Source organism: Myotis brandtii, unplaced genomic scaffold (genome assembly GCF_000412655.1).
Source record: "Myotis brandtii unplaced genomic scaffold, ASM41265v1 scaffold389, whole genome shotgun sequence".
NCBI lineage: Eukaryota > Metazoa > Chordata > Mammalia > Chiroptera > Vespertilionidae > Myotis > Myotis brandtii.
In genome coordinates, this window is record NW_005364914.1 from 3,274,963 (window position 1) to 3,297,535 (window position 22,573).

At 43.0% G+C, this 22,573-nt stretch overlaps 1 protein-coding gene across 1 annotated transcript in view; it reads left to right on the top strand.

The window, feature by feature from the left end:
* The window catches only part of GNS (glucosamine (N-acetyl)-6-sulfatase), a gene marked incomplete at its 5' end in the record, with an annotated part of 48,599 nt that extends 28,712 nt beyond the window's left edge, over positions 1-19,887 (top strand). Inside the window, 5 exons of the mRNA XM_005872696.2 lie at positions 11,444-11,545; positions 13,839-13,946; positions 14,961-15,071; positions 16,425-16,585; positions 18,352-19,887. Coding sequence (XP_005872758.1) covers positions 11,444-11,545; positions 13,839-13,946; positions 14,961-15,071; positions 16,425-16,585; positions 18,352-18,430 — 561 coding nt within the window. The remainder of the gene's footprint in view (positions 1-11,443; positions 11,546-13,838; positions 13,947-14,960; positions 15,072-16,424; positions 16,586-18,351) is intronic.
* Between the last annotated feature and the right edge of the window lie 2,686 nt (positions 19,888-22,573).

The following is a 22,573-nucleotide window of genomic DNA, read 5'->3' on the forward strand; positions in this document are numbered from 1 at the left end:
ACTATTCCCAGAATTCCTGGTGCTCCCCATGCTGGGAGCAACCGAGGGAGCCACGGCCCCCCAAGCCTCCAGCTCTCCTGCTCTGCTCTCCGCCTGGCGACCGAGGGAGCCACGTCCCCCCAAGCTGCCGGCTCTCCTTCTGCTCTCCGCCCGGCCCCTGTGTATGCAAATTAACCCACCATCTTTGTTGGGTTAATTGCATATTCACCCTGATTGGTTGGTGAGCATAGCAAAGGGACGGTCAATTTACATGTTTCTCTTTTATTATATAGGATTCTTGATTTTTTTTTCTTTCTTCTTTTTGAAGAAGACCCTTTAGCATTTCATGTAATGGTAGTGATGAACTCCTTTAGCTTTTTCTTCTTGTGAAGCTCTTTATCTGACGCTTAGTTCTAAATGAGAGTTTTGTTGGGTAGAGTAATCATGGTTATAGGTCTTTGCTTTTCATCACTTTGAATATTTCTTGCCACTCCCTTCTGACCTGCAAAGTTTCTGTTGAGAAATCAGCTGAGAGTTATATGGGTGCTTTGCTGTTCTGATTGGGTGTTTTTTGCTTCCTTATATTCCATATTCTTGATTTGATTCTCGGTGTCCTGTACTCTACTGTTGATTCCCTGTAAATTATTCTTTATTTCAGTTAGTGTATCCTTCATTTCTGACTGGTCCTTTCTTATGTTGTTGATGTTGTCACTAAGTTCCTTGAAGTTCTCAGTGAGATCCTTGAGCAACCTTATAACCATTGTTTTGAACTGTGTATCTGGTAGTTTCTTGCTTCCATTTCATTTAGTTTTTTTTTCTGGATAGTTCTCCTATTCTTTCATTTGTGACATGTTCCTTTATATCCACATTTTGGCTGCTTCTTTGTGTTTGTTTCTGTGTATTAGGTAGATCTGCTATTTCTCCTGGACTTAGCAGAGTGGCCTTATGTAATTGTCCTATATGGCCCAGTGGCTCAGCCTCCACAATCACTTGAGCTGGGCACTCTAGGTGCACCCCTGTGTGAGTTGTGTGCATTGTCCTATTGTAGTTGAGTCTTGGTTGATCTTGGTGTCACTGGAAGGGATTACTCCTCAGGCCAGTTGACTAGCACTAACAGTGGAAGAGCTGCTGTGCAGGAGCCAGCCCTGTAGAGTAGATCTTGCATCAGTGGGGCTATAGTGCTTGCCGAGTCTGCCCCTTGAGTGTGTCACTCATGAAAGTGGTAGGGTTGTAATCTGGTGTAGTCAAAACCAACCACCAGGTGCACTGACTCTGGAGTCTCCTGGGGGGTGCAAAGTCAGCCACTGCCTGTGCCCTGCCTGGGCCACCCAGTATGAGCTACAAAGTAATCTGCAGGTGGCTACTACTTGTGTTGGGCTTTGCCCAGGAGAAGCCAAACTATGAACCAAGATGGGCTGCCCTAGCTCTGGGACTGGGGCCACTTATTGAAAGGTATGGGGCACACAGAAGTCAGCTGCTGCTTGTTTGAGAGATTTTAAAAGGAAAGTCTTCAGCATGAGTCATGAGAGGCCAACTGTATGGAAAAGCCACTGGAAATGGCTTGAATGAGCCTGCAAGTGGGGAGGGGTGGGGTCTCAGAATCACCAGGGCAGGGTAAAAAATGTGAGCCAGATTGATGGAGATTCAGATATGGTGCCTGCCTCTTGGCTCTGTGGCAGGGAGGGTCGGTAAAGGAACAATGGCCTCTGCCAGCCCTCTGTCTGGGAGAAAGCTGCCCCTCCAGCTCTCACCCTGATTCCAGACAAGTTAGTTCCTCCCCAAATGTCCCAAGTTCCTTTCAAGCTGCTGTCCCAGCACTGGAGTTCAGAGGAAGTGATTCCGACTAAGTCTGTACACCAGCCCTTTAAGAGGAACTGCCTGGGGCCAGCAGCCTCCATGTCACTCAGTGACAATCCCCACTAGTTTACAGCTAGAAGTTGTGGAGACTTCTCTTCCTGGCACTGGAACCCTGGGCAGGGGGGTCTGGTGTGGGGCAGGGACCCCTCACTCCTCAGGGGAACCTCCACATTTTAAAAATTAGGATATCCCTCCCAATTTTAAAACTACCACACGTGTCAGACCAGCTGGTTTTGCTATTTTGTCCCACTTCTCTGCCCCTCCTTCCAGTCTCAATGTGCTGCTTCTTTAATTCCCTAGTTCAGCGGTTCTCAACCTGTGGGTTGCGACCCCTTTGGTGGTCGAACGACCCTTTCACAGGGGTCGCCTAAGACCATCCTGCATATCAGATATTTACATTACAATTCATAACAGTAGCAACATTACAGTTATGAAGTAGCAACGAAAATAATTTTATGGTTGGGTCACAACATGAGGAACTGTATTTAAAGGGCCAGAAGGCGGAGAACCACTGCTCTTATCTCTGATTTCAGAAGAACAAGCATTTCTCTCTCCTTAAAGGAACTCAAAGCATTAGAAACAAATGAGATTTGTGGGAGGAAGCAGAATAGAGGGGACAAGGTGAGGTGGAATAGAGGGGCAGGGAGAAGTGATAGAGGAGCCTAGTAGCAGGCAGGCCTGTTCAAAACTTAGCAGTGAACCAACGTGGTGGGTCCAGTGCACAGACGTGAGGGTGCTCAGAAGGGCAGGGCGTGCTGAGTTCTAATGCCCTCACTTCCGTGGAGACTCTGGCTGAGAACTGAGGCCCAACTCAGGACCTGAAGTCCTCTGGCCGTCCTGCCTGTCAGCTAGCCTCCCAAACGGGCCAGATCCGGCCCGCGGGCCGTAGTTTGCCCACGGCTGCTCTAACCACTGAGCAAAACCGGTTAGGGCTTAGTTGTAATTTTGATGTGGTTGTGGGAGGCAGCGGAACCTTGATCTAATGTGTCTTTTAAGGCCACTGTTTCCTTGTTGATTTTCTCTGTCTGGATGATCTATTCTTTGATGTAAGTGGGATGTTAAAGTTCCCTACTATTATTGTATTACTGTTGATCTCTCTCTTAATCTGTTAATATTTGCTTTATGTATTTAGATGCCCCCCTATAGTGGTTGTGTAAATGTTTACTGGAGTTAATGTTTCCTTGTTGGATTGATCCTTTATCATTATGTAATGCCCTTCTTTGTCTCTTGTTACAGCCTTTGTTTTAAAGTCTATTTTGTCTGATATAAGTATTGCTACCCCAGCTTTTTTTGTTTCCACTTGCCAAAAATATTTTTTCCATATTTTAACTTTTAATCTGTGTATATCTTTCTATTTGAAGTGAGTCTCTTGTAGGCTCTTGTTTTTTATCCATTCAGCCACCCTATGTCTTTTGATTGGAACATTTAGTTTATTATACTTAAAGTAATTATATACATAATTATTCCTATTTTATTGATTGTTTTCTGATTGTTTTTGTGGTTCTCTGTTCTTCTCTTGCTGTCTTCTCTTGTACATTGATGACTTTCTGTAGAGGTTTGTTTGAATTCCTTTCTCTTTAATTTTTGTGTACCGCTTACATGTTTTTGATAGTTACCATGAGATTCATGTATATCAAGCTGTGTTTATAGCAGTCTGTTTTAAGTTGATGGTTGCTCAAGTTCTAACGAATTCTAAAAGTACAACATATTTTCTCACCTTCTCCAAATTTGTTTTTTGTGTAACTTATTATTGTATTTACACATGATCTTACTACTTTTGTCTTTTAATCTCCATGCTTGCTTTATAATTAGTTGATCCACTACTTTTATTAATCTTTCCCTTTATTCCTGTATTTTCTTATTTTTAGTTTGGCCCTTTCTTTTTGGTTTTAAGTAGTCCCTTTAACATTTCTTGTAATGCCAGTTTAGTGGTGAGGAACTCCTTTAGTCTTTCCTTGTCTGGGAAATTCTCTCTCTTTCAACTCTGAATAAGAACCTTCCTGGGTATAGTATTCTTGGTTATAGATTGTCCCTTTCATGATTTTGAATATATCATGTCATTCCTTTCGGCCTGCAGAGTGTCTCTGATGAAAAATCAGTTGATAGTCTTATGGGAGTTCTCTTGTACATAACTAGCTGCTTTTCTCCTGCTACTTTTAAGACTCGTCTTTAACTTTTGGCATTTTAATTATGTTGTGTCTTGGTGTGGGCCTCTTTGGGTTCATTTTGTTTGGGCTTTCTATGAGTCCTGGATTTGGATGTCTGTTTCCTTCACCAGGTTAGGAAAGTTTTCAGTCATTCTTCGAATAGGTTTTCTGTCTTTTTTTCTCTTCTTCTTCTGAGATCCTTATGATGCAGAAGTTGGTATGCTTGAAGTTGTCCCAAAGGTCTCTAGGTTTTTGTTGCTTTTTGTTTGTTTGTTTTATTCTTTTTCCTCTTTGCTGTTTTGATTGGATGTCTTCCACTACCTTTTCTTTCAGATAGCTAACTTGATCTTCTGCTTTATCTAATCTGTTGTTGATTCCCTCTAGTATATTTTTCATTTCAGTTATTGTATTCTTATATTCTCTCTTTGTTCACGTTCTCACTGAGTTCTTGTACTTTTCTGAGTTTTATTAGCATAACCATTGTTTTTAATTCTTTATCTAGTAGATTTTTTGACTCTGTCTTGTTTAGTTCTTTTTCTGGAGTTTTGTCCTCTAACTTGGAATTTTTTTTTGTCTTCTCATTTTCACTGACATTCTATGTTTGGTTCTGTGTATTAGGTAGATCTGATACGTCTCCTGGTCTTGAAAGAGTGGCCTTATGTAGGTGTCATTTGGGGCCCAGGGTATGACACCTGTGTGGGTTGTGTGTGCCTTCCTGATAATAGTTTGGCCTCAGTTGCTGCTGGGAGGTCAGTGGGTGGGATTGACCTTCAGGCTGATTGACTGTATCAGTAGACAAGCTGTTGTGCAGAGGCTAACACCATGGAGTGGGAGTCACTCTAGCAGAGTCCAAGGCTGCCTGTCCGGTCTGTCACTTGTAGAGCCACTTGGGTGGGGCTCTAGAGCAGTCTGAAGCCAGCCAATGGTTCTTTGGGTCTGGAGCCTCTTGGGAGGGGCACCAGTGTGGGCTGAGGCCAGCTGCCACTTGTGGTCACTTGCATGCACTTGGGAGAGGCTGGTATGCTAGCCAAAGCCGGCTGCCACTTGTGCCAGGCTTGGGACTGTTCTGTTGGAGCTATACTGCAGGAGGCCAGCCGCCATTTGTGCCAGGTTTAGGGCCACTTGTTTGGAGCTGTGTCAGCAACCAAGGCTGGTTGTCAGACTTAGGGCCACTTAGTGGGAGCTACAGTTCGAGATGAGGCTGGCCACTGCTTGTGTGGGGCTTGTGGGGCTTTGGGAGAGTCCTCGGTGTGCGCCAAGACCAGCAGCTTGAGTGGAGGGGATGGAGCTGCTGGAAGAGGCTCTGGCTGGGCGAGTGGGTTGGGCGGGACAGAGTCTCGGGGAGATGCTAGAGCAAGGCCAATGGTGTTAGCCAAGTTAATGGAGGGCATTAGGGCCAACTAGGTGGGAGGAGAGCTCAACAAAGGAACAAGGTCTCCCACCAACGCTTCTGTTTCCTGAGAGAGTTATCCAAACCCCTGCCCCTCCAGCCCTCACCCTAAAGTTAGTGGAATTCATTCCTCCTCCTGTGACTCAGGTGTTTCTTGAGCTTCTGCCTCTGCACTGGAGCTTGGAGCAAGTGAGCTTGTGTGTGAGCTCTTTGTCTCCCACAGCCCTTTATCTCGTACATACTCCCCTTTGGTTTTCAGAGCCAAATATTAATGGGACTCTTCCTCCTGGCACAGGTGCCTTAGGCTGGGGAGCCCAGTATGGGGCTTGAACCCCTCACTGCTCTGGGGAGAACTTTGTAGCCAATATATTCCTCCCATTTTTTTTTTTAATTATAGTTGGCCATGAGGCACTTTTTTTTTAATGTATATATTTTATTGATTTTTTACAGAGAGGAAGGGAGAGGGATAGAGAGCTAGAAACATCGATGAGAGAGAAACATCGATCAGCTGCCTCCTACACACCCCCTAATGGGGATGTGCTCGCAACCCAGGTACATGCCCTTGACCGGAATCGAACCTGGGACCCCTCAGTCCGCAGGCCGACGCTCTATCCACTGAGCCAAACCAGTTTCGGCTATTCCTCCCATTTATTAAACAACACACCATGGGTATGGACCTGTCTGGTCTGTGTCTCTGCCACTCCTACCTGTCCCCATATGGCTTCTTATGGATCCATCCTCTGCTTTTTTTCCCTGAAGTTCACAGATGGTGCTGAGAGGCAGCTGGTTTGGGGCCCACTGCCCTGTACAGCAGATCTCCTCAGGCCTTATAGGGTGCAGATCCCCGGGGCCTTGCTCAAATGTGGTTCTCAGGCTGCGTTTCTGACCTGCTCACAGGTGACGTCTGCTGGTCCGACCCCATTTTGAGTATGAGGCTGTGGAAAGCATGTTTTCTGAGAATTTTGTTCCTCTCCATGGGATTCTACCTCACCAATGCTTTTCTGCTCTACAGATTCTTTTGTTATTTCCATGTGGTTTCAGTGTCTTTCCAAACTTGGTAGTTAATACTAAGGCACCTTGATTCAAAACTCTGGTCTAATGCCGGAAGGTAAAAATTGACAGACTCTATTACTATGTCTTCTCTCTTTCCTGATTGACGATTTTAGTATTCTGTGAGACAGAAGAAAATGAGCAAATACATTATGTAAGCTAAAGTTGGAAAACGGGCCAGACTTTCTGGGTATACTTTAGTTTGGGAGTTTAATGTTTATTTTGTTTAAATGTCTGCCATTCACTTATTTTCTTTTACAATGCTCCTGATGGAATTCTGTTAAAATTCTCTCTGAAAGGTAAAATGGCCTTCATAATTGCCTTTGAGTTTTCTTTTTCTCCTAAGATCCATATTCCTTAAGCCAGTCACTTCCCACTGCAAATTCAATACCCTCTAAAGAGGCCTCTTCTTACAAAGGAGATAGGCAAGTTTGGAAGACCATTCAATCTTAAAAGCGTTTTATTGATCTTGGTGCTGGGCGCTGATTGAGGAAAATGTTAGCAGCTGTGTGCCTTTCCAAGGAGCAGGGCTGCAGGGCCCTTTCTGACCAGTGCGGGGAAGGAGGCTAAGCGAGAGCAGAGTGCAGTGTGTCAGCCAGCTGCCCATGGAACAAACTGGTCCTTTTTTCTTCAAGTCAGCAGTGCCATCTAAGTGTTAAAATTAGAAATTTCACCCTCTCTAAGCAGTGTAAATGAAGCCTGCTTCCTAGGAAGCCATTTTAACAATAACAGCTAGCCTCTACTGTCTGCTTAGTATGTGACAAGTGCTATTCTAAATGTATTACCTGTATCAACTCATTTAACCTTCACAGTCTTATGAGGTATAGATACTAATAGCCCCGTTTTACAAATGAGGAAACTGAGGTACAGAGTTTAAGTGGTTTGCCCAAGATCATGGAGCTAAAATATATCAGAGCCCTGTATTTGAATTTGGTCAGTCTGATTCCAGAGTCCATGCACTTAACAGTTACACTGTAGCTCAGACAACAAGCGTTTATGAAGTACATTGTGCCAGCACACTGTGCCAGGAACCTTGGGTACACAGCAGTGAGCAATCCGGGAAGACCATCCTTAACTTCCTGTCAGGGAGAGCCAGATACTGGAGCTGCAACTGTCAGTGAAAGCAGTTGTCAGAGCAGAGGCCGGGGTGTTGAGAGGATTTAGTCATACAGAGATCTGTGGGAGGGTGTTCTGGCAGAACCGTAAATGTGAAGGTAGAGACGTGAGAATGAGCTTGGCTTGTTCAGGGACTGAACTGCTTTCACTTACTAAGTGAACCACTTCTCTCACCTCCTTGCCTATCTTTGACTGACTGTTCCTTCCGTCTGGAATGCCCATCTCATGCCCTTTGACCAGGCTACGTTAATTGTCCTTTAGGGGTTCCCTCTGGGAGGTCAGTACCCCTGCCCCCACATAAGGTAGGTGACCTTCCCTTGTTCCTGGCCTCACACCTACCACACCCTACTGAGTTTGTCTTTTTCACTCTAGGATTTCCTAGAAAAGAGGCACTATCTAAACTTAGAATACCCAACTCTTAACATTGGGGGACACCTGAGTTAGTTGAATGGATATTACCAAGGTCACTTAGTAAGTGGCAGACCAGGACTGAAAATGAACTGTGCCTGTTCTCAAAATCCATTTTTCACCTACTGTGCTGACAGTTGTAGTTTGAGAAGCATGAAATGCCCGGCTTTCATCCTGCGCAGAGAATGTCAGAGACGGTGGGTGATTCATCATGTGTTGGCAGCACGGTTGTCTCAGTGCCAGTTGTTCTGCATAATGAACTGAGCTGTCAACAGCCTGATGGTGAAAAAAGGGCACATGTGACCAGTGGATTTAGCTTTGTAATGGCTGTTCAGGAGAGCAGGGGCAGGTAGTATGTGTGATTTTTCAAGACTGGCTGTTGAGGTTTTCCTCTCTTGCTAGAAATTAACCTAGCTTTTATTGGGTGGTAGAATTTCTTTAAAAGGGTTTTAAGACAGGAAATGGTTTGTAGGAAAACTAACATGGCCAGCATGATCCAAGGGAAATAGAACTGAACCGGGCATCAGGAAAACCACATACGGGCTTTAAGACTTTGGACAAAATAAGCATTGGTTTCCCTGTGTGAAGGTGGGAGGATGTTCAGTGCAACTAGAGGACGCCCTGGCTTCTTCCTTGTTGGAGAAGCTGAGGGGCACATCCAGATGGAGCAGCCCAACATGTGGGGAGTTCTCTGCCTGCGCTGTTCCAGTGCTTTCCACTAAGTGGATTTGGGTGCTCTCTGATGTGTTTGTCTCTTCTTTGATGGCCGTATATGAATTCTTTAACATCGGGGCTTAAATGTCTGTTTGGAAACCCAACCCGAGGTTTCCTCCTGAGAGCCCTGTTACTCTTCTCATTGATTCTGCAGCACTGTCGATCTTCCAGAACAAAGAAAGACGCCCTTTCAAGGCATGATGCCCTTGAGGCCCTGCCCTAGAGCTTTCCAGGGGCCTTTATTTGATCAGAATGTCTGTATAATTAAATCCCAAGAACATTCCCAAACTGAGAGGCTATGATTTATGAAATAATCTACTTTTGATCTTGTCCAGGTTTTTTCCATTTCAATCCATAAGTGAATCTTTGAGTTTATACATAGGGATAAAAGCAGTACTGGCAGTCCCTGAATTAGTGTTCTGACTTACAATTTTCTTACTTTATGATGGTGATACAAAATACGCATTCAGTTGAAACCATCTAGGCTAAGCTATGATGTTTGGTACGTTAGGCATATTAAATGCATTGTTGACTTACGATATTTTCAATTTATGATGTGTTTTTCAGGACGTCACCCTGTCGTAAATTGAGGAATATCCGTACCATTTTAGGAACTTAAAATGCTAATGTTTTTAGAAGTCATTACAGTGATGGACCCATAGTATCTATCTAATTCTAGGTTGTATAAAAACAGAGATAGATAATAATTCTCAGGTAAATTCTTCACTCATACTCAGTATCCACTAAAAGTCTCCTGTCTCCTGATATAATATGCTAATTTTGAGACTCTGCTTACTTTCTAAGTCAAACAAAACCCTAGAAGAGATCATTGTAGCTATCTGGAAAGGTCCTGGGGTAGTGTATATGGTATTTGTGCCATTTGACTAGTACTGGAACTTACAGACCTTTCTCCCATGGAGCAAACCACTCTGGGAGCCTCCTGTCATACAGCTGATGGCCCTTCATTCCTGGTGAAACTGGCAGTCACCATTTTATATCTCTGTGGGTTTTGCTATTTTGGTGTTTACCCCTTTTCTTTTCTTATAAAACTGCCTTGGACATATTAGTAATACCTGGGGACTTGGCTTCGCTTCATTCATATGTTAGTCACAAGGCAGGGTCCTATTACCTTGATCTGATTCTGGAGGTCATGTGTCTGCTGGTCTCTCCTTTCCAGACATGTTTTCTTTCTGTTCATGCCCACTCTTGTTGACCATATTCCAGGCTTCCAGTCTGCCTAGGGACTTGGACCTAGGTACCACCTCACTAACCCAGGTCTGATATAATCCCTAGAGACATTGCTGTGGGTTTTTCTCAGTAGCACATGGATTGCCTTTTCCTTGAGCTGCCTGCCGCTGCGCGGTCATTTCTGACAGCCGCGGTTACACTAATGCTTCAGAGCCAGGATGAACAATGATCAGAAGGTGTTTTCTTGCCTTTTGTGTCTGTACTTTCGGTTTTGTTTTTAAATTAAATGTACCAGGGCTAATAGGTTGTTTTTTTAATCCCTCTTTGGCCTCCCCTAAAACGATCTAAGTTTTCTCAATAATTTTGAACACTGTAATTTCCTCTGAGTTACAAGCTGTTGAATTTGTTTCAGTTTCTTCTCTTTGATTTCCTCATCTGTAAAATGCGGGGGAAGTACTGCATCACAGGATTGTGGTGAGGATTAAACGAGGATAAACTCTAAGTACTGGCACAGAACAGGTGCTCAGTAGGCATCAGTTCTCCTTGTTTCCCTGGTGGGTTGTCATCACGACTCGAAAGCTTTCCTAACCTGTGAGCAAAGTGACTTCTAGGTGTGTGCTTAGTTCTATCCAGGCCTGCACTGTCCACTTGTAATAGCTACCAGCCACATTGGCTGTTGAGCCAAAGATAGACTATTTGAGATGTGTTATAATATTTTAAATACCAGATTTCACAGACTTGGTTAAAAAAAAAAAAAGTAAAATCATTAATTTTTTTGTATTGCTTACATGTTGAAATAGCAATATTTTTATGTATTGGGTTAAATGAAATATATACACTGAATTTCACCTTTTTCCTTTTTACTTAAATGTGCTCACTAGATATTTTTAAATTACATTTGTGGTCCTATTATGTTTCTATTTGGACTGTGCTGGGTTAGGTCCTGAAGAGGCATTGTATACAGAAGGAAAATAGTCTAATAAATCAAGGAAATAAGGAGAGGTATAAATGCAGGACAGTATCTTTAATACCAAGAATGTTTAAAATAAGTTTTGCGCTCTTTAAGGAGACTTTTTGGTGTACTGTTGGAATAAGTTTTCTGCTGTCTTCAAAGCCTATTGAAACATTTTTTAGCAGCGTTGTCACTTTAAAAAACTATAAAAAGAGCTAATATCCTCCTTGGTGGTAAGCATTCAACCTTTCAGGCTTTCAAAATTGTCAGGAGTCAATTTGAAGTTAAATTTAGTGAACTAATAAGAATCAAGTTGGAAAACACTTTGTATAAAATAGACCCACATTTTTCTCATGATTCATAACAGACTCTAGGCAATCCCAAATGAGTTTTTAAAAATGTTTTGCACAACAACACTATGTGTGGAATAAATATATAACTTCCCAGGGGCATATATTATAAGCCTTATAAGCCTTTGTTTTTTAAATCACTATAATTACATTTGAATATATAAATCAGTAAGACCTAAGTAAATATGGGCTATACAAAAGATAATAGTAAATGCTGTTTGTGTCATGGTGAGGTAGGGGAAGACATTACAGATAGAAAAGGAAAACTTGTTTCTTTGTCTCATTCCCATAGATGCTCGTTGCCAACATTGACTTGGGTCCTACTATTTTGGACATCGCTGGCTACAACCTGAATAAGACCCAGATGGATGGGATGTCTTTATTGCCTATTTTGGTGAGTATAAAGCCCTCAATCAGGCTTGAGCCAAGACTCTGAAATAAATTCCAGGTTGTATAAATTTAAACTTAAAAACTATTAAATTTGGGGAAAAGAGTTTTTTTTAAAAAAGAAGGATCGAAACACAGATAAACAGAGTTCTATATTCTCCCTACTTCCCACCTCCTCCCCCCAAAAACCATTATAAACAAAATTAAGACAGGTGACAATTGGGAAGATATTTGCAACAAAAGTGAAAAATGGTAGTAAGTCCTAAAGGAAGAGTTTTTAGAAAGCAAAGATTAGTATTCCAGTAGAAAAATGGACAAAAGAAGTAACTGGTTAACTCACAGAGGAATTAGAAATAGTCAAAGTGCGAAAAGATTGCATCAGTGCTGATCAAAGCAATGCTTAACTGAATGAGACTTTCATTGCCTGCAGAACTAGCCCGGATACCCACTATTTGCAGAAGTCTGAGAAAATGGAAACTACCCAGACTCTGTTCATAAAAGTGCAGTCAGTATAAGCTACCGGAAGGCTAATGTAACAAGACACATCACTTCAGAATACACACATTAAGCCAGTGGTTCTCAACCTTCTGGCCCTTTAAATACAGTTCCTCATGTTGTGACCCAACCATAAAATTATTTTTGTTGCTACTTCATAACTGTAATGTTGCTACTGTTATGAATCGTAATGTAAATATCTGATATGCAGGATGGTCTTAGGCGACCCCTGTGAAAGGGTCGTTCGACAGCCAAAGGGATTGCGACCCACAGGTTGAGAACCGCTGCATTAAGCAGTTCTGTCTGGGAATTTGTTCTAAGAAAACAAAACTCTTTCAAGTACCTACTATGTACCTAGCACTGTACGGAGCTAACTATAAGAAATGTACGTGTAGTGTTAATAGAAGAAAACAGAAAACCTAAATAGCCAATAGGGTATTGGTTAAATTGTTGCACCACTAAACAATAGAATATTAAACTAATAGCAGGGGTCCTCAAACTACGGCCCGCAGGCCACATGCAAATACAAATATTGTATTTGTTCCCATTTTGTTTTTTTTCACTTCAAAATAAGATATGTGCAGTGTGCATAGGAATTTGTTCATAGTTTTTTTTTTAAACTATAGTCTGGCCCTCCAACGGTCTGAGGGACAGTGAACTGGCCCCCTGTTTAAAAAGTTTGAGGACCCCTGCTACATGGTATAGATCTGTATACATTGACTTGGAAAGATGTCTATTCCATGCTATAGAGAGAAAAGGAGGTTTCACAACAGCATCTGTTGTTCATTAAAAATGTGTTTTAATATGTTTAAGCATAGACAAGTTTGGAAAGATTGGTCTTAAAATGATTTAGGCATTTATAGTGACTCAAATCTTACTCATTGATTTTTCTGAATCTATTACAGTGTATTAGGTAGAATATGATTCATAGAAAAGAATGTGTGTAACTCATATTAGTTATGAAACACAAGAAATACCATGAACCCATCATGTCATTTAAGAACTCATATTCCTAATACTGGTACCTCTACCTATATGCTCCCTCAGCTGCCCCATGAGAGTGATCACTTTCTGGTTTTCATGGTTATCATTCTCTGGCTTTTATTTTTTTAGGGTTATTATGTATATATCCCTAAACAACATACCTAGTTTGGGTCTTGTTTTGCCCTCTTGTTTTACTAGTCCAGCTGTAAGAACTGACATGGGGGGATTCTCCCCTCCCCACAAGTTCATGTATGTATGGTATCTTCATTCTGACCAGCAAGTCCGTTGAACCTATTACCTTCCTTAGCACAGCACTGTTGAATATTTGTGAGTTCTTGTCCTTGTGTGTATGAAGCTATGCATTTCTTAGTATGAGCTGAGAATAGTTCTCACACAGAGTTTATGGACAGGACTGTTTATTCTAACCTGGATTTCAGCACCTTGAACTGTGACTAATTCTTGCTTAGCGACTTTGCTGGTTTCCATTCCTGCCTGCCTCACAGTAGTTGTGGGAACTATAGAATGCTCAAAGCACTTGACCATCACTTGCAAAGGCTCTAGAACAGCGGTTGGCAACCAGTGGTCCGTGAGGTCCAAAAGGTTGGCGACCGCTGGTTTAAGGAAACCTTCGGAGCAGTGGTCGGCAACTGGTGGCCCACAACAACCGCTGCTCTAGAAGATCCTCAGTAGCCTTCATATGTATCAGTTTTAATCACTCCAATTAGTTTTGACTGCCAAGGCCCCTTTAGCAGTAGAATAAATAACTTTGTGGTCCTGCTCACAGTCTCTATGCCTCACGGGAACCACTTTTGCTCTTCTAGACAGGCGTCAGTAATGTGACTTGGCGATCGGACGTCCTGGTGGAATATCAAGGAGAAGGTCGTAATGTCACTGACCCAACATGTCCTTCCCTGAGTCCTGGAGTATCTGTGAGTAATAGTTTGAGTTGGCTTGGACAACTTCCTCACTGAAGCTCGGCAGGACACTGGTGTAGACGTAGCAAGTGCTGAAACCCATAATCTGAGTCCTGCTTCTCTGTCACTTCACTTTGTCACTTGACTGGAAGATCAGTAGATGCACAAAGATAAATCAATAATCCTGAAAAATAAGGAAAAAAATCATGAAAATGATGCTGCTGACCTGTTGTCAGAATCTGCACTTCAAATTCTTCCAATTATTGTAACAAGTACATGTATCAGCCAATATTCTTAACCTTATTAATCGATACCCCTTCCGGTTTTCCTACCCTTCCCAATAATGGTACTGTTTTTTGTTAGGGAGATAATCCATGGCATCCAACAAAGAGATGGGCTCCCACCTTTAACCGTGCCATCATGAGTGTCTTGCACTGGTGGCAGCCAGGCTGGTCATGAAGGTGGTCACGGTGATGTTGGCCTCACGTTGGAGAATGGGAAATAGGCTTCCATTTGAGTTGACTCTTCTAACACCAAGGTGTTCGATATAGTTAAGAACCAACCAAAAGTTGGTATGGAAGACTTGAATTAAGTCCCATTTGGTGATAAGAACACTCAAATAATGTACCTGCTGATGATTCCACAAAGCTCATTTTAGCTTTTTCCCCCAACTTTTAGCATGGCAGTTCCTAATATACCTTAGAAGTGACTCATTTGAGTATTGGTCTCGTCTCCTTACCAACCGTACATTTTACAGGGGCCCATTACAGCTAATTCTTGTCAGGAGATGTGCAGGCAGGGATGGCAACAGTCTACAGACAGAACCACCATGGCCATGTCCCTTAGTCAAGTTAGCCATCACATCAGTAAGGAAAAAGCTGCACATCTATTTTTGATTTATATCTCCGTGGAAAGTTTCCTAATTTCTGTCCACTTGTATGTCTGGTTTAAGCCAACTTGGTTGCCCCAGTAGGCAGGTAGTTACTATAGAATGACTATCTTCATTTTACTTTTTAAATATCCCAACAGCAATGTTTCCCAGACTGTGTGTGTGAAGATGCTTATAACAACACGTATGCCTGTGTGCGGACCATGTCAGCACGGTGGAACTTACAGTACTGCGAGTTTGACGACCAGGAGGTAAGGTGCCCTGCTGCCTCCCCCATGTCTTGCCAGCGCTTTGTTGGCTGCACTTGGTGGGCGAAGAGCAGTTCCAAGGGTGCTCTCTAGGGAAGATGTGTTTCTTCTCTGTACTTCCACTTAGGTTTCCTTCAGCGAAGGAATCGGAATTCCCAGGCCATTCTTCACTGCTCTGTGCCCGTTCTGATGAGGCTCTCTCCACTCCTGCCACCACCCAAACACACTTTAAATGTGCAGGTCACTTTTTCAGATGCGGCTTCCCTACCTGGGGGGGCTGAGAGTCAGACACCTCAACTTGGTCAGAAACTGTCCCGACCACAGCACAGTACTGTGCTGCTCAAACAGATCAGCATGGACGGTCTGAAGGACCACGTGGACACGTCCCTGTGGTTTCATACACTTATCAGAAGGTGCTAACCTATGCCAGCTGGCTCCCCACATTGGGCCATGTGGAGCCAACACTCACCACGTTTCTCAGAAGCTGACTCACTCGCCATTTCCATGTAGCTCTTAAGCATTTTAAACAGGCAAGAGAGCTCCCTTCCAACTCAATTCCTGTTCCTCTTCCCCCATAATCTACCCACGTAAGTACTTTATAAGTGACTAGAGGCCCGATGCAGAAATTCGTGCAAGAGTAGGCCTTCCTTCCCCCGGCTGCTGGCACCGGTTCCCTCTGGCACCCAGGCTTCCCTCGCAGCCCAGTTTTCTGGACGTCAGGTCTAATTAGCATATTATGCTTTTATTATTATAGTCTAAGGGCAGCCACTTGAAACCATTATAGGCAAATTCTGCCTGCCATCTAGTCTATCACTTGACTCCAATTTGGAGAACAAAGTACAGATTGGAGGGAAATAGTGCTATTAGACATGTCTAACAATAGAAATAATGGTATTGTATCTTTCAGCAACACTGCTTTTCTAACATTTGTGTAACACAGGTTAGAGTACTTTCCTATTCTCATTTGAATCTTCACAATTCTAAGGCAAAAATTTAAACCTTCAAATGTCAGCTCCCTCTCAGTAACTTCATTCCTAAGTCTAGTTTCTGAGACCCTGCATTTGAAGGTCATGCCTTCTGCTGTCTGCTTTAGTTACAGAAAGTAATAACCACCCCCTCCTGACTCTGCCCGTAAAGGGCCCCTTTCCAGCACGTGGGCCATCGACCAAGGCAGTTTAACCCCCGGCAGATGCTCCACTGTCTCATGGATACCCTTGGGCTTTAAGGGTCTTTGTTTTCTTTGAGGATCTTGAGACCAGATGATACTTTCCTGGGCCTTGGGTGCTGTCTCCGTCTTCCCCATTTAGGAATAATTCACATGAGTATTTCTTTCCTCCATCCTTTCATTGCCTGTAGGTGTTTGTAGAAGTCTATAACCTGACTGCAGACCCGCACCAAATCACTAACATTGCTAAAAGTATCGACCCGGAGCTTCTAGGAAAGATGAACTATCGGCTGATGATGCTGCAGTCCTGTTCTGGACCAGCCTGTCGCACTCCAGGGGTTTTTGACCCCGGGTAAGTTTCCATTTTCTTCAGTGACTTTGCCAAGTTGGCTCTAGCAGTCTGCTGTTCCTGAAGGCAGCGGGAGCCCAAGGGGTCTCTTTCGCTGTGAGCTGTGCTGTTCCCATGCTCCTGCTTTAGAGTGGGAACATCGTGGCTCAGTGCATCAGCCCGTGTGCCAGGAGAACACGCTGTTTGAAACTTTCTCTTTGTGCCAGTCGATGCTTGAGAGGTGTAGCCCTGCTCCTCGCCGCTGGGGCTCCTCTGCCTCCCCTCCTGGCTGGGATTCTTGTCAAGGCACCACTGGCGACCCCTGGGGCGTCTGTAGAGTAACTGACCAAGTCCTACCCTGTTCCCTAGCACTTCGAGAGCATATGCCTTCATTTCATTTCTCAGAAACCCCGATTACAGAAACGTGAATACTTGCCAGTAAATGTAATGTATTAAACACAGACAATGAAACAGAAGGCATGAACTCTCATGTTGAAATGTGTACGCCCCTGCAGTATACAAAGGTAGGAAAGATGTTTACCACCTACTCAGGTCCATTCCTTCCTCTCATTCCTCTTGAGCAGTAACTTTTCACCACGAACACTGGGCTCAGCATACATACCTCTGAGCCGCCTATGGCAAATCCTGTTATCTTTTGCTTGAAAATTACAGAATTAAACTTTCACTGGGAAAGGATTATTTCAGTTCTTGTAGCCTAATTGTAGGAGAGAGGGAAGAATGCTGTCTTAAGCCAATGAAAAGCGGTGATGTTATTTAGCCATCGTCACATGAAGTGGTTCTTCAGTCCAAATTAGAGAGGAGGAATGTATGTGAATGCGTAGGGAAACGGGATTCCAGTTTTTGAACCCATTTTCTTTTAAATTCCTTAGCCATAGGCTAGTCTCTCCTAACAAACATTTAGGCCTATAGAATCCCACAGGCCCAATCTAGCCACCCTGTTAGAACACAGGCACACACATTCATTTATGTATTGTGTGCGGCTGCTTTTACACTTCAGTAACATTGAATAGTTGGGACAGAGATTGTATGGCCCACAAACACTAAAATATTTATCTGCCCCTTTATAGGGGGGGAAAAAAAGGCCAGCCCCTGCTCTAAAATAATAGTAAGAATTAGTGTGTCCTAAAAGACAGCAGATAAAAGTAAAAGACAATGTTGTTTCTAGCCTTCACCTATATTCTTTATGTTTACCAAGTCTCAGCTCAAGTTACCATTTGGCATTCACTCTAACTTCCCCATGGGTGGTAAAATAAGTTCTTTTATGTGCCAGACATTGTATATACAAATTGCCTTACTGTTTTATTGGTGGCCAGAGGGGTTAATGACTTGCCTCATAATGAACCAGATTCAAACTCATGTCTGAAGTACACACCTGTGGTCTTACCCACCACAGTCTGCATCTTAATTGTAAAAGAAAGGCTTCAGGGCTTTGCAACTGCTGGTGGGGCCTTCAGCAAGGGCTAGACTCATCCATCAGGCTGCTTTATACCTTAGGGATCTCCCCTTCCCCCCTAAAAAACAAATCTTGCCTCCTTCCTAATGCCTTCTCAGATTAACCTTCCTCTGTTTCTTCTCTCCTCTCCCGTTTTGTGTGGTTGACTTGCGATGGAAATGCACTTATTAAAAGTCCTCCCATATTGTGCCACTAGATTCCCGTCCGGTGACTTAATTGGTCTGTTGCTATCCCTTCCTGCCCTCCTTTCCAGGTAGCATTTGGAGTGAGGTCCTGGCAACTACAGGTAATGTGACATCCTTTTACTTCTCCCCAGATACAGGTTTGACCCTCGTCTCATGTTCAACAATTACAGTGGCGGCAGGACTCGAAGGTTTTCAAAACACCTTCTGTAGAGACCTCTGCACACCTGTCTGATGAAGTGAGTGTAGTAGGTGTCTGTAGCTAGTCTTCAAGACCACGCCTGGAAGAGTTTCGGGACTGGCTTGTAAGTCCTGTTTTGAAAAGCACCCCAATCAGCCTACCTTCCTGTGCAATGTGTTAAACTGTGAACGCTGCCCGTCTGTCAGGAGCAGCCATCCCCAGTCCCTCCATTCAGCTGACACGACTGCTCCTGAGGTCTGTGTTCTCGTCATACCCTTTCTGTTCTGGGGTCGCTCCCCAGGTGGTCAAAGTCTGAATTTGTAAATCCGTTCAGAAAAATGTGTTTGGTATACAGCATGACCTAAAAATGAAAGGACCTGCATAGCATTTCAGATTGAGCACTTGACTCTCAAAAAGTACTAACGTCACATGGCTTGAAGAATAACTATCAGAACTAAATCATCTAATTAAGAACAAGTACCATTGCTTTCAGAGTAGCAGAAATATGTTGTTTATAGTATCTACCCATCACGATGTGATAAGTCGCAAATTCAAAACATGTCAACCAAGCTCTGTTCATTTTTTGGGTCTGGACTGGCACACACCGAGCTAGAACAGAAGCTTTTGGTAAAGGCTCATTGCAGGTAGTTTTCGAAGGTGAGAGCCATCTGTTTTCCAGGGGCTGCTCACCATGTGGAGGCTCAGGTAACACCGGGGTGGAGAAGGGTGTGTTTGAGGGCCTTCTGGAGAGGGGCACTCGGGTTGACAGGTGGAAGGGCCCGCGTTGGGATGCAGTAAGTGCCTGACCAGCAGGGAGTCTGGGTTTCAGTCCCGGGCCGCAGTTGTTTTGACTCTCTCTGCATTTTGCTGACACTCTATCTGTTCATTTGTTAAGATATAAAATTTTTATAGTTGATGCACAGCTTAGTTTTTCCACAGTTTGTGGAGTCTTGTGTAATTTGGGCCCCATTCACTATTCTCATTAAAACCAGATCTTGTTGAGATTTCCTCACTATTTAGAACTTACATATTTTTGTTTCTTGACTCAAGCGCATTTCCACCATTTTCTTCACAAGAAGGTTAATCAGTGGTGGGACAGCAAGGAAGGAGGAAAAGCTGTGGTTTGTAACCTGTTCAACTCAGGCAATAGTGATTTAGCTTTATTTAGGGTCGTAGGCTGAGCGTTAAGCACTTTGTAAGACGTGGTCGTAAGCAGCTTTCCTATCAGAATCCCAGATAGCCATTGGGTTTATTCCTTTACCTCACGCAGTCCATTAACTGGTGGTATTTAGAGGTGAAATTGGCAAACGAAATGGACACCGCTGCTGTGAAATTATAAAAATTTGTAACTAAAAGCAAACTACAATGTGGAATATGGGTTTCGGCTTCATTCTACAGTTTTGATTCTTAACATTTCTCAGTCAACTTCCACATTAATGAAAGTTGGCCATAACTATTCCCGAATAAAAAGAAACCGACTCTTACCAGGTCTTGTACTGTGATGTCATATTATTCAATTAATTCACTTTATGATGCATAGAGTGACACACACAAGTCAGCTGGCGACATACCCATCACCACCAGCAGCTTCTGTTTGGGTGATGGGGACACAGTGAGGCCTCTCTGTTGTTGCATTTCCAAGCTGACTGACTGTTGAGTGCCCTCTGATTTGACTCTCCTGGTCATTCTGGATCTGGGCTGAAATCACCTTTCCTTACGAGGCTTCAGCTAGTGTAGGCTAGCAGGCTACAAAATGCACAGAACTTTTCACAATGTCTCTGTACGAGGGACCCACTGCAGGAGGCTTGCTTTGTCTCTTAATTGTACTGATTTATTAAATTTTATTATTTTCCCTTTTAAGAAGGCCAGTTCCCTATCTGTTGGTGCCCTTCAGAGTAGAGAACTACCCATTAGTAATGAACAGAGGACATAGGAATGAACAGATTTTGCCTTATAGAGGTTCCTATTACAAAGCTCTTCCTCAAATACAATCACCAAGTAGGAAACTCCTTTTGAACATCTTTGAATCAATGGTGCTGTTGCAAAATACATTTTTTTGGTCAATACAATTGACAACACTAGGGTTTTTGTACAAAATAGTAATGACAGCCATGGAAGTTATACGTTAATCTATGAAAAATGTTCTTAAACTTATTTTTAAGTGTCTAAATGAAGGACTAGTGCTTTTTTTAATGAAAGAATTGTCCCAGGATCCTTATTATGAGAAAGCAAAGAGTATGTCACCTGATCCACCAGTGCAATTGGATGGGAATATTTGGGTTCTTTAGTTTTACCACCACTATGTCCCCCTGAATTTTGTGAATTCCTGTGTTTGCATCATCTGTTCTGGGAGTTACTCTGCCCTGGTTCTGTCATTTCAGTCATTTGACTTAGAAAGTGCCCTTCAAAGGACCCTGTTCACTGCTGCACTTTTCAATGAATTAAACTTTATTTCTGTTCTAGTGGAAACGTGTCCTTTGTCTTAGTCCCCACGTAGTAAGTCTGACAAGACGCTTTCTTTTCCTGATGCTGTTTCATGTTCCAGTCACTCACCTAGGACTGAACTGGTCATCTTCACGCCGGGGTATGGTCTGTTCCTAGAAAGCTCTCCTTACACGTCCCTCGGGCCAAGCCCCGGGGGAGCCCCACGTAGAAAATCCTTCCTGATCAGTCTTTATGCATTTACAGCTTTGGAGAACAATCGTCTTACCTCGGCCAGCTTTCAGTTAAATAAACTAAGCTCACCTTCCAAGGTGCTTTACCTTGATGCCCAGTCATGTGATCCAGTGCCCCAAATAACTTCATATGGAGATGGAAAACTTTTCTGAAAGGGAAGTTTATATTTTAGGCTTGTAGGCCATGTGGGCTCTGTTGCAACTAAACTCTAACTAGGGCTACTTTTGTGCTACTATACCAGTCAGTAAAATCAATGCGTGTCTATATTCCAACAAAACTACAAAAACAGGTAGGACCTGATTGCCAACCCCAGACCTAGTAAGTTGCCCCATATCCTATAAATTATGAAGGTCAAGTAGAAAAACAGGATGTTAGAACACATCCATAAAGTTGCCAGATTACTACACCCCAAAATGGGTAATTTGGGTATATCACAATGTGAAGCCATCAAGTAAAAGGGGAGAAAGTTTACCTGCATAGACTCTCCAAGTGAGGCCAAGTACAGACTCCCAAATCCTTTTTTCTGATTGATCCCACCTGTTCCCATTGAGTCTACCTGCAGAACCAAATGCCCTACAGAATTAATCTTTATTTCATCTTGCTCTACTAGCAATGGGTTTAAAGGACTGGTCATATGCATACATTGAGAGCAGAGAACCCAAAGACCCCAGACAGAAAACACTGTGCTGAGACCTCTACTGATGGACTAGGAATTATATATAAGACAGGATTTAAACGTGGGATATGAGCTAGCTCCAAGTACTGGAGAGGAGGTAACAGTTCTAAATACTGGTCTTTGAGAGGAAGCTTGCATGACCACCCATCCAGCAGACCCGTAAACATCCTCAACTTGTAGCTGACATATGATCAGAGGTCCTAGAAGGGCAGGCGTACACAAAGGACGCTTGTAATTAGTACTTACTATGATAAAAATGGCTCCGCAGGATAGATTTTCCCCTCAGCTTAATTCATCCAAGCTCACAAAGCTAATGATAGTCATGGTTCCAAAGAAGATCCGGCTTCAAAGCCATCTTTCTGTCAAACTCTGCTGTCTCTGTGGTCTACGAAGGATTTTCCCTCCATCATATACCTGAGTGCCTACTCTGCCCACTAATGAGTTAGTTATGAAAGGGAATTATCCCATTCCTGACCTCGAGGACATTATGTAAATTAAAAAGAGAACTTAAGGGGAAAAAAAACTCCAGGCAAGAAAACTAATCACCACTAAACCAGCCTTAAAGGACTTCTTTAAGCTGAAAAGAATGGGTGCTGTTAAGTAACAAGAAGACATATGAAAGCATGAATCTCACCAGTAAAGGTAAATATACAATAAAAAGCAATGGGCTAATCATTTATAAAGTTAGTATGAAGGATAAAAGATAAGAGTAAAAATTACTATAACTACAATAATTACTTAGGGCATACCAAATACATCAAAGGGGGAGTAAAAATGTAGAGGTCTAGCACATGTTCAAACTTAAGTTGTCACCAACTTAGAC